This window comes from Mus pahari, chromosome 3 (assembly GCF_900095145.1).
Source record: "Mus pahari chromosome 3, PAHARI_EIJ_v1.1, whole genome shotgun sequence".
Taxonomy (NCBI): Eukaryota; Metazoa; Chordata; class Mammalia; order Rodentia; family Muridae; genus Mus; species Mus pahari.
The window spans coordinates 144,237,695-144,253,298 of NC_034592.1; the positions used below are offsets into that span (position 1 = coordinate 144,237,695).

Sequence of the window (15,604 nt, forward strand, 5' to 3'; positions counted from 1 at the left end):
TAGCAGAAGATGGCCTAATCAGCCATCATTGGGAAGAGAGGCCCCTTGGTCTTGTAAACTTTATATGACCCAGCACAGGGGAAGCCAAGTAGTGGGAGTGGGTGGGTAGGGGAGCAGGGGCAGGAGTGGGGTATAGGGAACTTTCAGGATAGCATTTGAAATGTAAATAAAGAAAATAATAATAAATAAATTTTAAAAAAAAGTTACAACTCAGGAGTCTTTTACCCTTGAAACAGAGGAGACTCACCCAAGACCTTATATATATGGGGAGATTCACCATGAACATTGTGGTTTGCCATATAAACTTTATAAGCCAGGGCTCATGTTTCAGTCTGTGAATCCCTGGACTTTTTGTCTCTTTAGATGTGCTGTGGTCTGAAGCAGTGATTGGCACCTTCATTGTTTAGATAAGACATCAGGTCTAAAGAGAGGAGTGGCCAAACAAGGGGAATCTGAGAATATGGACAAGCTTATCAGACACAAGGTCATAACTTTTTTAACTTCACCATCTGTGCCTCTCATCTGTGTCACTGTTTTTCTACTCTGTCCAGTATTAGAAACTTGTAGTGTCTCAGAACTTGTAGTGAACTTGTAGAACTTGTAGTGTCAGTCTTACCCCCATGCTGGTCCTAGACTTAGGTATCAGCCTGTGTGGAGACAGTTTTGCTTTTGTCCTGCAATGGCCTTCAATATAGCTTAGTTTACCATCTTCAGGTGTTTGCTTGGTGAGTGTGTTCCTCCTGAAAATGGTCTGTTCCATGTCTAATATGATAAAGCTTTGCTAGTGGATGGGAAGTATTATGAACTACTAGGGAGCTAATGATACATAGGCTTTGGGCATAGAGCAAGTTAAAACTCAGGAATCTTTTACTCTTGAAACAGAATAACTACAGGATTTTCTTAAAAACCCAAGGTCTGATACACACAAGCACACATGAGTACATGCACACACATCTATATACAAACAAACACATGGCAGTTCACAATCCTCCCCACCCATCAGCAAAACTTTATCATATTAGACATGGGATATAACATCTTCAGGAGGAACACATTCACCAAGTAAACACCTGAAGATGATAATATATATGCATATATATATATATATATATATATATATATATATATATATATATATATAATTTACATAATATGGAGTGATTCACCATGAACAGTATGCATTGTCATTTCCCATAGGAACTTTAGCTTCCACATTCCAGGTATGGGTCTTCTCTTGTACATTAGGACAATCTGATGCCTTGAACTATTGACTCATTTGCCAAAGGGATCACTCCTAACCATGATCATGTCAATGCCTGGTATGTCCACATGTATTTGTCTTTGGCATGATTAAAATGACCCAACTCTGTGCCCTACTTGTGTCTCACCCACCTTTATGCCCTTGAAGGAGCAGTTGTTCACTCACTGAATGAAGCTGAGCCAACTGAAGTAGCTCAGGAGCCTCCTTACCTCATAGAGTGTGATGACCCCATTGGTCTCATTGGGAGGTTTCCACTGGATGTAGATCTTCTCCTCAAAGGGCCCCCCTTGGATGGACTCGAGAGGAACAGCTCCTGGAACTACAGAAAGGATATGCTGTGAACCTAATGTTACTTCCTACATCATTTTAGGACTGATTTCTGATCCATCCTCTTGACTCTATTATTGTAGAACAAAAAAGAAATGGCCATTGAGGATCTGTAAATGATTAAATATGCATGTATTTAGATAAACCTTTACTTCCACAGACAGACAATGAGATGGATTTGACTCATGGAGTGACAGCTTTTCATTCATTGAGCAAGCCCACTGACAATGTGAACCAAATCAGGCACAGAGGATATAAGTAGGCTCCAGCCAGCTTTAGGAATGTGATTTGATGCATGCAAAATGGATTTGCTGTCATTTTAATAATGCATTGCCTTAGTCCTGGCAAATTTTCTCCAACTTTAGAAAATGCTTCCTTGGTTTCTTAATTTCTGGATCCATCTTTAACCATGTACCCAATTAGGACACCTCATCTTGCTCCAAGAAGTCAGCTAACTCATAATGCTGCTGAGTCTCTTAATCCCTTGTTGGGTAGATGCTTAATATCCACTTGCTAGTTGGATAAAGAGGTTGATGCATGACTTATGCCAATATTTGGCCCTAATGAGCACACTTTCCTAGGGACTGCTTCGGTAATAGGCTAGTCTTTCCATCAGTATCTTCTGGCTGGATCCAGCATCCTCACACAACAGTCTAGAAGATGCTGAGCCAGAGAGTAAATGACTCCCCAAACTTCCATTTATAAGCCCTTAGAGGATGAAGAATTCATGTAAATCATTACCAGATCTTTTTATACTTCAGCATTATACAAGCAAGTACTCTAAGTGCTTACTCAGCATTCCTAAGTGCTTACTCAGCATTATAAAAGCAGGTATTCTTACTAAGTGCTTACTCTTTGATGCAATGTTACATACATTATTTCACTTAAGCTACAAAACAGACCGGTCAAGTGTGTATTATCCCCTTCATGCTGATAAAGGAAATGAAGCTGTGAGAATTAACTAACTCGGTCAAGGTCACAGCACTCTTAAGTTGTGAAGAGGGAGTGAAACACCTGTCTCCCAACTTCAAAGCATACACACTTAATCATCATGCTATGACTCTCTAAATAGAGCCTCAAGCATACACTGCAATCAGTTCCCCATTGTCAAATTAAAATGCATTTAGCTTTTCTCATTATGGACATGACACACATAATTTGTTGATATTAAGAATATACAAAAAGATCTTCAGGTCTGTACCAGGTCATCAGAATACATGCTATAGTTTTCAGTTTAATATTTTTTTTAATGGGACTCCTGAGTGTGTAAACTTGTGGGTCTCCATCCTGTGCCTTCTTCTTGGACTCTCTTCCTCCTGTTGGTTTGCTTTGTCTAAATTTGATATTTTTAATCTTATTTTATTTTGTTACGGTTGGTTGTTATCTCTTAGAAGCTTATTCTAATGAAAGAGAGAAAGTGAATGGATCTGGAAGGGAGGGACGGTGGGGAGGAGCTGGAAGGAGTAGCGAGAGGGAAACTGAAATCAGGATACAATGTATGGGGGGGGCGCTGAATCTATTCTCAATAAAAGAGGGAAAAGGAAACAAAAACACTAGAAAAAAAAGGCAAAAATTTTAAAATTGAATGAACAACAAAATCACTGCCATTTAAATCCAAAAGTAGTTTTCTAGTATTTCACAGCTGTATATGCACACATGTACATTCTAAATATAAAATTGAATTTACATTTTTTCAAAATTAATTCATACAGTGTATGCTTGTATTTTTACTTCTTTTATAACTAGATAAATCACAGACACGAAAAATTCCTAAAATTTTGCAGGCATGGAGGTACATACCTCTAATCCCAGTTCTCCATAGGCAGAGGCAGGCGGATTTCTGTGAGTTTCTCACCTCACAGAGGGAGTTCCAGGACAGTCAGGGCTGTTACACAGAGAAACCCTTTCTCAAAAACAAACAAAACAAAACCAGAACTAAAAAAAATCCTAAAATTCTTAGGTGAGAATACTTACTGACCTCTTGGGAGCAGGTGACAGCATTATGGTCAGAGCAACTCTCTCTATTGAGTGTTAGTGGTGGTTGGAATTTTTTATGACTATGGATAGCACTGGGTTAAACATGCTTTTTTCAGTTACCATGCAAAGTGCGGGTTTCCTCATGAGATGCTCATACATACTTGTTTGTTGAAGTTTCTTCTCCTGTTTCCCTGGCCCTGCCGGCACACTTATGCTTCCTGTTCCCCTGTCCCACTTCCGCATTCTGTGTGTTCTGTTTCCTGCCCTGAGCCCCTTAGTTAAAACCTGTATTTCCCCTCTTGGGGGGCTCTTTCAAGTAGCAAGACTACTACCAAACCCCACTCCCACAAAAATGCACACCTGAAAATTAGAACCTGAGAGCTATACATGACAGACAACATGTAAAGGGATTCTAACCAGCCCAAAATGTCTCTGGTAGAATCCTGCCTTCTCCCCCATTCCTTCTGCCATGATAAAAATCATTAGATTACATTCTTTTATTATATATATATATATATATATATATATATATATATATATATATATATTTGGTTTTTCAAGACAGGGTTTCTCTGTGTAGCCCTGGATGTCCTGGAACTCTCTCTGTAGACCAGGCTGGCCCCGAACTCAGAAATCCACCTGCCTCTGCCTCCCAGGTGCTGGGATTAAAGGCATGCGCCACCATGCCCAGGTCTAGATATTTTCTTTATTTACATTTAAAATGTTATCCCCTTTCCTGGTTTCCCCTCCAAAACCCCTCCCCCTCCCCCTGCTCACCAACACATCCACACCCGCTTCTCTGTCCTGGCATTCCCCTATACTGGGGCATAGAGCCTTCACAGGACCAAGGGCCTCTCCTCCCATTGATGTCTGACAAGGCCATCTTCTGCTATATATGGGGCTGGAGACATGGGTGCCTCCATGTGTACTTCTTGGTTGATGGTTTAGTCCTGGAGAGCTCTGGGGTATTGGTTAGTTCATATTGCTGTTCCTCCTACGGGGCTGCAAACCCCTTCAGCTCCTTGGGTCCATTCTCTAGCTCCTCCATTGGGGACCCTGTGCTCAGTCCAATGGTTGGCTGAGAGCATCCACCTCTGTATTTGTCAGGCACTGTCAGATCCTCTCAGAAGACAGTTATATCAGGCTCTGGTCAGCAAGCACTTGTTGACATCCACAATAGTGTCTGGGTTTGTTAACTGTATATGGGATAGATCGCTAGGTGGGGCAGTCTCTGGACAGCCTTTCCTTAGCTAGCCACCAAGGTACATTTCCTTTTTTGTCCTCTAAAATCTCTTTTGCACAAGAGCTTAGTCTTGGGGTTCCTGAGCTGATACAGTTCCTTTACAACATGTAATATTTGAAACTCTGAGCCTGGGTCACCTCATCTAATATAATATTTTCCAGGTTCATCCAGGATCTTGCAGATTTCACAATTTCATCTTTCTCGATGAGCACTCATAAAGAATCCGCATACAACTTTGCTCATGTCCTCAAGACAAATTTGTGGTAATTAATTTACTAGGCCTAAGTAGATCAACTATCTTATTTTTAGGGATTTTGACACATATTACCAGATTGCCTCCCAGAAAGTATGTATAAGTCTGGGCTCCCAACAAAAGAACATGCCTAGGCCCAATTTCTGCCTACACTGACTATTTAAAAAAATAAGTATATGTGTCATTTTTAGAATACTGGAAAGCACTTTAATTAGTCATTTGCACTGATTCTTTTGAGAACATGCCCTCTATACCCTGGGCTCATCTTGTTGGGTCTTTCTTTATTTTTGCTCATTTTTGTCTGAGCGAATTGTTTGTTTCAACCACATGTGAAGACACTAAAGGGACACCTTTTGCATAGTTTACAAATACTTTTGTTTTTGTTTTTGCCAGATTTTTTGTGTTTTTAAAGCTTTAATGTATGTAAAAGCTTTGAAAATGAGTCAAAATACCCTCTGCTTCTTCCAAACTAACTCCTTCTCTCTGCAAATATATCTTAGTGTGAAAATGGGACTGCTACTGACATTAGAGATATACATATAACAAAAAGAACTGTGGTCAAATCCTTCTAAAGCATGCTATCCAGGGAGCAGACATGTGTTAAGTCACTCTACTCATAGATAATTTCATTAAAGTTATTATCAGCACTCTCAGGTAAGGGTATGCAATACTAGGAGAACAATAGACAGAGACATGCTAGACTAGCAAGCCAGGATATTGAATGGGAAGTAAGTTAGAGTTGATGGATACGTAGAAATATCTAGGGTAAATGCAGGGAACAGAGGGAGTGTGGTGGATAGCTTTCTGAGGTCAAGAGTGGAAGGAGAAAAATCAGTTAGGAAGTCTGTAGTCATTTTGGAGACAAAGGATGCTAGCTTGCATCAGAGCAAGGAGTGTAGAAGAGAAATGAACTGTGGGAGATTTCTGTCAGGCTAAACCAGTGTGAGTTGATGGTGATAGATGAGGGCAACGATGATAGAATATATAAGGGAGACACAGCACTGCTAAATTGAGCCCACGAATCAGACTGTTAGTCATACAGAGAAGGGTCTTAAAGGATGACTAGTTTTGGAGAGGAATCTGGTGAGCTCAGCTTCTCTTCGACTTGAGGTATATATAGAACATCCAGCCAGAGTGGGTAAATAGCCTTTGGAAAAAAATAAGACTGAGACCCATGTTTGTCTATTGACATCATGTCCTGGAAAAAGGTCCAGCAGCAAGAATATAGACAAAATGAGGGGTGGGGGTGAAGAAGCTCTTAGACTTAGCTAAGGGAAACTGGTCTCAAGAATGAGGAGGGAAACTAGAACATTAGGAGCCATAGGGAACCAGGACATTGAGTTGTCACTGCAGCAGCGATAGAAGGGGTTGGGAAGGGATTGATTAGCAGTGAGGGATATGGCTGAACTTCAACTCAGAAGTGGTTTTGAAGTTACTGTTGAAGCCAGTGTTCCAACACTTGTGGCTAGAATAAGCATACTTTAGGGAGACTGGTTGTGTAACACTACCTGGAGAGGGCTGAAAAGGAGCTGAAGATGAAGTGGTATGAGCAAAGTCCTTTCCTTATGATGGGTAAGAAAATGTAAAAGCAGAGGTGAGAAGCAAAGCAAAGACAAAGGCCATTTCCAAAGATGGCAGGGGGTGTGTGCCGTGGCTAGAGTTGCCAAAAATAATTCAAAAGGGGCCACACACTGGAAGGGTAAGAAAGAGAAAGGGGGCTGACTTGGGAGTCCCCAGTAAAGGTAAGAGCAGGAATGGATGGGGAGAAGTCCCCTTCCCACTGTGAGAGATGGAAAGCGGACGAACAGATGGAGCTGCTCAGATGGGGAGCTTCAATATCCTAATGGCTTAATTTTTCTCAGAGAGTTGGAGATAATCTGTCTTCCAGCAGGGCAAGAAATTGGGGAGAGTAGAGATGGTTTAATCACTGAGGAGTGAAATGGCGAGAAAGGGGGTTTCTGCTGATTCATCTGAAAGTTTGTCTAAAGATGGGGGAGGTTTGTCTATTGGAAGAAGGCCTCCCTGGTCGGTAGAGAGGGTTGCTTGGTGGGAAAGTTTGTGGGATGGAAATGGACAGAGGTTTGTCTAATGGAGGTCATGATGGTGAAACTCAAGCTAGTAGCACTAGACTTTCCAGCTGAGGGCAGATTATCTTTCTCATCACCGATCAAGCAAATAAAAATCACCAGTGAGTAATTATTATGACTTTTTTATGTTACTGCCATTTTTTTCTCTTTCGGTCTAAAACTGTCATCCATCTGGAATGTATTTTCTATATTGCACACAGTAGAAATTTACCCATAATTCCTTGTGACGTTCTTGGGACAATTACTTGGCCAGAGAAAACTTTACACTATGATTTAAAATGCCATCTTTCCACAGTGGCTTATTTTATACCCTGGCATATGTTTTCAGCCTTCACTGAGTCATAGCTCCTACTATGACAGTATCTCCCTGTAGTTTGGGATGACAGTTTTAATATGCATCAGAGCAAGGTCATCTCTTTCATTGTTACTCCCTTTCCATGTGTCTGGGGCACAGTTACCCACTTATTCTTCAAGGAGATCACATACTCCCAATCCTAGTGCTTGGGAGGTGGAGATGAGAGGATCAGAGGTTCAAAGCCAACCTTTCTACAGAACACATATGAGAGTAACCACGGTTACATGAGACCTTGTGTCAAAGGAATAGTAGTCAGAAGAACTTAGCAATAATTTTATAAAAATTCAAAGCTATTCCAACAGAACTGATTCTTGCAGTTTCCGTTTCCTCTTCTCTTGAGGGCAAAGGCCATCTCTGTAACCATAGGTCCCTCTACTCAGTAACACTATTTAAAGCTTCCACTACTCATGTTTCTCTTTGGGTCCCTTGATTAAAACTATGGAATTTCTGTTGCTTTCTACTAATTGCATTTTCATAATTTCATTACTCTTGTTTTGCATTACATTAAAAGCTTCTCTTTTGCTTTGCATGATGTCAAATATATATAAAGTTTGGCTGTGTTTACCAAGTGTTTATAAAAAATAATAGCATGTTGACTACACAAAAAGCAAGGTGTTACTCACTTTGTGCCTCTCTTCATTGGCTCTTTCTTTCCCCATTCCACCAACATCAACACAATGAGGACTACAGAACTTTATGGTAACCAGCCTAAATTCCAGGTAGCACATGTATATATTGATGACTCCATATAAGAATTTAGGTCATTTGGTTTCTTTCTTTCCTTCACACAGATAAGGTGCTCCTAGACTTCAGTTTGTCATTCTAGAACATCTGAATCCATCTCTTCAGTTCTTGATGTTGTCATTTTCTTTTTAGCTTTATCTCATTGTTCTACTTTAGACTGAAAATTGGGTTATTTCCAGATGGATCGCTCTTGTGCATAGTTTACATAAATATATGCTAAATCTCTTTGAATGTATACCAGATTTCACTAAGGTAGACTCAAGCCTTCTGGCTGCAGTTGAGCATCTTCTGGTAGAAGAGATAGGGACTTTAGCTCATCTTCAAGATCCTACCTATTTATACCCTGAAGGCTTTTATCTTCTGTCATTTGGGATGTGGCTCACTAGTTTTGGTTGACTTGGAGGGGGCTTCTACCTCTGGATGCCTACTATTTGAGATGGTGCCTCATAGTAAGCCCTCTGCCATCAAAGAACCCTCCTGTGCTTACAGTTTCTTTCTCAACTCTATCCAGGGATAATGGATGCTTCCTCCCAGAATGCACACTGTTGCCAAGGTGTCCTTAGGAATAGATACTAAGTGAGCTGAACATGCGATAATGTTGGTTGGCTATACCGCCTCTTTGTGTTGATTTCCTGGTTTCTTTATTTCATAAAACAAATGTTATATTTTTATACAATCTGGGGACTGGGCTTAATTCAGAGGCAGCCTTTTTCAATCAGAGTTCTGGGTTCTATTCCCAGCACAGGAAAAAAAAACTAGTAAATCTCTCAGTTTGTGCCTTGTATATTTGTCTTCAGATATAGATCAGTCATTAATTTTTAAAATACTTGAATTTATCAGAGGCCTTCACAGTTGTGTGTGTGTGTGTGTGTGTGTGTGTGTGTGAGAGAGAGAGAGAGAGAGAGAGAGAGAGAGAGAGAGACAGAGACAGAGACAGAGACAGAGACAGAGAAACAGTAGCAGATACTGTTGGTACCCTAGCCCTATCCAACTGAACAATGCACATGCTCAGACACCTCACATTCTCTTTATCCACAGCCATNTGAGAGCATCCACCTCTGTATTTGTCAGGCACTGTCAGATCCTCTCAGAAGACAGTTATATCAGGCTCTGGTCAGCAAGCACTTGTTGACATCCACAATAGTGTCTGGGTTTGTTAACTGTATATGGGATAGATCGCTAGGTGGGGCAGTCTCTGGACAGCCTTTCCTTAGCTAGCCACCAAGGTACATTTCCTTTTTTGTCCTCTAAAATCTCTTTTGCACAAGAGCTTAGTCTTGGGGTTCCTGAGCTGATACAGTTCCTTTACAACATGTAATATTTGAAACTCTGAGCCTGGGTCACCTCATCTAATATAATATTTTCCAGGTTCATCCAGGATCTTGCAGATTTCACAATTTCATCTTTCTCGATGAGCACTCATAAAGAATCCGCATACAACTTTGCTCATGTCCTCAAGACAAATTTGTGGTAATTAATTTACTAGGCCTAAGTAGATCAACTATCTTATTTTTAGGGATTTTGACACATATTACCAGATTGCCTCCCAGAAAGTATGTATAAGTCTGGGCTCCCAACAAAAGAACATGCCTAGGCCCAATTTCTGCCTACACTGACTATTTAAAAAAATAAGTATATGTGTCATTTTTAGAATACTGGAAAGCACTTTAATTAGTCATTTGCACTGATTCTTTTGAGAACATGCCCTCTATACCCTGGGCTCATCTTGTTGGGTCTTTCTTTATTTTTGCTCATTTTTGTCTGAGCGAATTGTTTGTTTCAACCACATGTGAAGACACTAAAGGGACACCTTTTGCATAGTTTACAAATACTTTTGTTTTTGTTTTTGCCAGATTTTTTGTGTTTTTAAAGCTTTAATGTATGTAAAAGCTTTGAAAATGAGTCAAAATACCCTCTGCTTCTTCCAAACTAACTCCTTCTCTCTGCAAATATATCTTAGTGTGAAAATGGGACTGCTACTGACATTAGAGATATACATATAACAAAAAGAACTGTGGTCAAATCCTTCTAAAGCATGCTATCCAGGGAGCAGACATGTGTTAAGTCACTCTACTCATAGATAATTTCATTAAAGTTATTATCAGCACTCTCAGGTAAGGGTATGCAATACTAGGAGAACAATAGACAGAGACATGCTAGACTAGCAAGCCAGGATATTGAATGGGAAGTAAGTTAGAGTTGATGGATACGTAGAAATATCTAGGGTAAATGCAGGGAACAGAGGGAGTGTGGTGGATAGCTTTCTGAGGTCAAGAGTGGAAGGAGAAAAATCAGTTAGGAAGTCTGTAGTCATTTTGGAGACAAAGGATGCTAGCTTGCATCAGAGCAAGGAGTGTAGAAGAGAAATGAACTGTGGGAGATTTCTGTCAGGCTAAACCAGTGTGAGTTGATGGTGATAGATGAGGGCAACGATGATAGAATATATAAGGGAGACACAGCACTGCTAAATTGAGCCCACGAATCAGACTGTTAGTCATACAGAGAAGGGTCTTAAAGGATGACTAGTTTTGGAGAGGAATCTGGTGAGCTCAGCTTCTCTTCGACTTGAGGTATATATAGAACATCCAGCCAGAGTGGGTAAATAGCCTTTGGAAAAAAATAAGACTGAGACCCATGTTTGTCTATTGACATCATGTCCTGGAAAAAGGTCCAGCAGCAAGAATATAGACAAAATGAGGGGTGGGGGTGAAGAAGCTCTTAGACTTAGCTAAGGGAAACTGGTCTCAAGAATGAGGAGGGAAACTAGAACATTAGGAGCCATAGGGAACCAGGACATTGAGTTGTCACTGCAGCAGCGATAGAAGGGGTTGGGAAGGGATTGATTAGCAGTGAGGGATATGGCTGAACTTCAACTCAGAAGTGGTTTTGAAGTTACTGTTGAAGCCAGTGTTCCAACACTTGTGGCTAGAATAAGCATACTTTAGGGAGACTGGTTGTGTAACACTACCTGGAGAGGGCTGAAAAGGAGCTGAAGATGAAGTGGTATGAGCAAAGTCCTTTCCTTATGATGGGTAAGAAAATGTAAAAGCAGAGGTGAGAAGCAAAGCAAAGACAAAGGCCATTTCCAAAGATGGCAGGGGGTGTGTGCCGTGGCTAGAGTTGCCAAAAATAATTCAAAAGGGGCCACACACTGGAAGGGTAAGAAAGAGAAAGGGGGCTGACTTGGGAGTCCCCAGTAAAGGTAAGAGCAGGAATGGATGGGGAGAAGTCCCCTTCCCACTGTGAGAGATGGAAAGCGGACGAACAGATGGAGCTGCTCAGATGGGGAGCTTCAATATCCTAATGGCTTAATTTTTCTCAGAGAGTTGGAGATAATCTGTCTTCCAGCAGGGCAAGAAATTGGGGAGAGTAGAGATGGTTTAATCACTGAGGAGTGAAATGGCGAGAAAGGGGGTTTCTGCTGATTCATCTGAAAGTTTGTCTAAAGATGGGGGAGGTTTGTCTATTGGAAGAAGGCCTCCCTGGTCGGTAGAGAGGGTTGCTTGGTGGGAAAGTTTGTGGGATGGAAATGGACAGAGGTTTGTCTAATGGAGGTCATGATGGTGAAACTCAAGCTAGTAGCACTAGACTTTCCAGCTGAGGGCAGATTATCTTTCTCATCACCGATCAAGCAAATAAAAATCACCAGTGAGTAATTATTATGACTTTTTTATGTTACTGCCATTTTTTTCTCTTTCGGTCTAAAACTGTCATCCATCTGGAATGTATTTTCTATATTGCACACAGTAGAAATTTACCCATAATTCCTTGTGACGTTCTTGGGACAATTACTTGGCCAGAGAAAACTTTACACTATGATTTAAAATGCCATCTTTCCACAGTGGCTTATTTTATACCCTGGCATATGTTTTCAGCCTTCACTGAGTCATAGCTCCTACTATGACAGTATCTCCCTGTAGTTTGGGATGACAGTTTTAATATGCATCAGAGCAAGGTCATCTCTTTCATTGTTACTCCCTTTCCATGTGTCTGGGGCACAGTTACCCACTTATTCTTCAAGGAGATCACATACTCCCAATCCTAGTGCTTGGGAGGTGGAGATGAGAGGATCAGAGGTTCAAAGCCAACCTTTCTACAGAACACATATGAGAGTAACCACGGTTACATGAGACCTTGTGTCAAAGGAATAGTAGTCAGAAGAACTTAGCAATAATTTTATAAAAATTCAAAGCTATTCCAACAGAACTGATTCTTGCAGTTTCCGTTTCCTCTTCTCTTGAGGGCAAAGGCCATCTCTGTAACCATAGGTCCCTCTACTCAGTAACACTATTTAAAGCTTCCACTACTCATGTTTCTCTTTGGGTCCCTTGATTAAAACTATGGAATTTCTGTTGCTTTCTACTAATTGCATTTTCATAATTTCATTACTCTTGTTTTGCATTACATTAAAAGCTTCTCTTTTGCTTTGCATGATGTCAAATATATATAAAGTTTGGCTGTGTTTACCAAGTGTTTATAAAAAATAATAGCATGTTGACTACACAAAAAGCAAGGTGTTACTCACTTTGTGCCTCTCTTCATTGGCTCTTTCTTTCCCCATTCCACCAACATCAACACAATGAGGACTACAGAACTTTATGGTAACCAGCCTAAATTCCAGGTAGCACATGTATATATTGATGACTCCATATAAGAATTTAGGTCATTTGGTTTCTTTCTTTCCTTCACACAGATAAGGTGCTCCTAGACTTCAGTTTGTCATTCTAGAACATCTGAATCCATCTCTTCAGTTCTTGATGTTGTCATTTTCTTTTTAGCTTTATCTCATTGTTCTACTTTAGACTGAAAATTGGGTTATTTCCAGATGGATCGCTCTTGTGCATAGTTTACATAAATATATGCTAAATCTCTTTGAATGTATACCAGATTTCACTAAGGTAGACTCAAGCCTTCTGGCTGCAGTTGAGCATCTTCTGGTAGAAGAGATAGGGACTTTAGCTCATCTTCAAGATCCTACCTATTTATACCCTGAAGGCTTTTATCTTCTGTCATTTGGGATGTGGCTCACTAGTTTTGGTTGACTTGGAGGGGGCTTCTACCTCTGGATGCCTACTATTTGAGATGGTGCCTCATAGTAAGCCCTCTGCCATCAAAGAACCCTCCTGTGCTTACAGTTTCTTTCTCAACTCTATCCAGGGATAATGGATGCTTCCTCCCAGAATGCACACTGTTGCCAAGGTGTCCTTAGGAATAGATACTAAGTGAGCTGAACATGCGATAATGTTGGTTGGCTATACCGCCTCTTTGTGTTGATTTCCTGGTTTCTTTATTTCATAAAACAAATGTTATATTTTTATACAATCTGGGGACTGGGCTTAATTCAGAGGCAGCCTTTTTCAATCAGAGTTCTGGGTTCTATTCCCAGCACAGGAAAAAAAAACTAGTAAATCTCTCAGTTTGTGCCTTGTATATTTGTCTTCAGATATAGATCAGTCATTAATTTTTAAAATACTTGAATTTATCAGAGGCCTTCACAGTTGTGTGTGTGTGTGTGTGTGTGTGTGTGTGTGAGAGAGAGAGAGAGAGAGAGAGAGAGAGAGAGAGAGAGAGAGAGAGAGAGAAAGAGAAACAGTAGCAGATACTGTTGGTACCCTAGCCCTATCCAACTGAACAATGCACATGCTCAGACACCTCACATTCTCTTTATCCACAGCCATGGGAATAACCATGGTCACCACACAGGAGAAATAAGAAATACTGTGAAGTTTATAAAACATCCATCAGTCATGAGACATAGGAAGCTGATGAGTGGACACCCATGTTTTCCTGCCCCTGGTATGGTAAATTCACACTCCACTGGCTCTAATCAAAGTCTTAAAACCACTGAAATCCTGGTGGCTTGCACGTGGCAGCGGGAAGGGTGGTAGTGGTGGTTAGGACAGTGAAGATGATGAAGACATTTCCAACACACGGCAGACTGATGCTATAATAAATTACATCAAGGATGGATCACTGGGGACGTGAAATTAAAAACTAAAAGTAACACTTAAAAAGCTCTGAAAACAAACATTTCTCTTCTTAAAACACTTGGTGTGTGCACTTGTTCTCATCGGTCATGGAGAAAGAGTGAATGATTCAATGCCTGTGTTTGCGTCACACTTCGAATGGCACTGTTCTAAAACCCAGTGTTTGATGGGGCTGCTGGTTAGTGTGTCTTGCCCTGATTCATTCCTGTCCGTTTCCCCCTCTCTATGTCCAGTGTGACCTCCTCCTAAATATTCTCCATCGAAATACTTAGTATAGATTTGACTCCTGAAAAACCCTAAATATAGTATTTTGAAGAGATACTTTCTCTGTTCCAAGGCCCAACAGTATGTTTTAATGCTTGCAATGAAAAGCTTGCAATTTATGCTTTTGATAAAATGACCTTTAGTAAATGCACGCCTGCAGTGTAGTACCCATCACTACATGAATCTCTTGTCTTCCTGCGGTGCTGCTTTTAACTTATACCATGTTTCTTCGTGGGTTCTGTACTGTTTAGTTGGTCTTTTAGACCAACCCTGTATGAACATCATATTTTCTTAATAAATAATGATTTGTCTCAATATATAGAAAATCAGGAGATGAAAGATGGCTTTTATAGAGGACCTGGGTTCAAGTTCCAGTACCCACATTGTGGATCACAGCCATTTGTAACCCTAGTCTCAGGAGAAATAAAACATCCTCTTCTGGCCTCCATGGGCAATGCACACATATGGTGCATAAATATACATGTAGGCAAAACACCTATACATACTATAATCTATATTTCATAATATATTATATGTATAGGTTATATATATATACATATACATATATATACATAATATGTATAGGTGATAATACATACATGATTCACACACATATATAATTATTAAACTTTATTTTTAACCATGTAATATTAAAGTTCATCTTCACAACTGTCTTAACTAGCCATCTTTTCTTAGTATAAATACATTTTTGATCAACATGTACTTTTTTCTTTAATGTTTGGATTTTCCTTTGTAATTGCTTAAAGGTAATTTGCCTTTATATTATTCTGTTTTTATAATATTATATTTTCCTATCACAAGTATAATATACCTTTTTGGTGGGGGCTTCTTTAATGTCCTTTATATTTGTTTCTATTGAAATTGTAAATAGTATCTTTAAAAAATACTACATACTTGTTAGGTGAGTAGAAATGGGATATAATCCTCTATGTGGATATCTTAGGAAATATATCAATTTTAATTCTAATATTTGTATTCAGAGTTCTTTGGGTTATCTACGTAAATAATCATAGCATCTGTAGCTAATAACAGTCTTATTCTTTCCAATTTTTTAGCTCATTTTATTTCTGTCTTTTAGGGTCACC

General features: G+C 39.9%; 1 protein-coding gene across 7 annotated transcripts in view; it reads right to left on the reverse strand.

Moving 5' to 3' along the window:
• Ptprt (protein tyrosine phosphatase receptor type T) overlaps window positions 1-15,604 on the reverse strand; it is a 1,084,881-nt gene that overhangs the window by 355,105 nt on the left and 714,172 nt on the right. For all 7 annotated transcript variants that reach the window (XM_021194826.1, XM_021194823.1, XM_021194825.1 and 4 more), the window contains exon 9: window positions 1,471-1,580. In XM_021194826.1, the coding sequence (XP_021050485.1) occupies window positions 1,471-1,580 (110 nt within the window). The remainder of the gene's footprint in view (window positions 1-1,470; window positions 1,581-15,604) is intronic.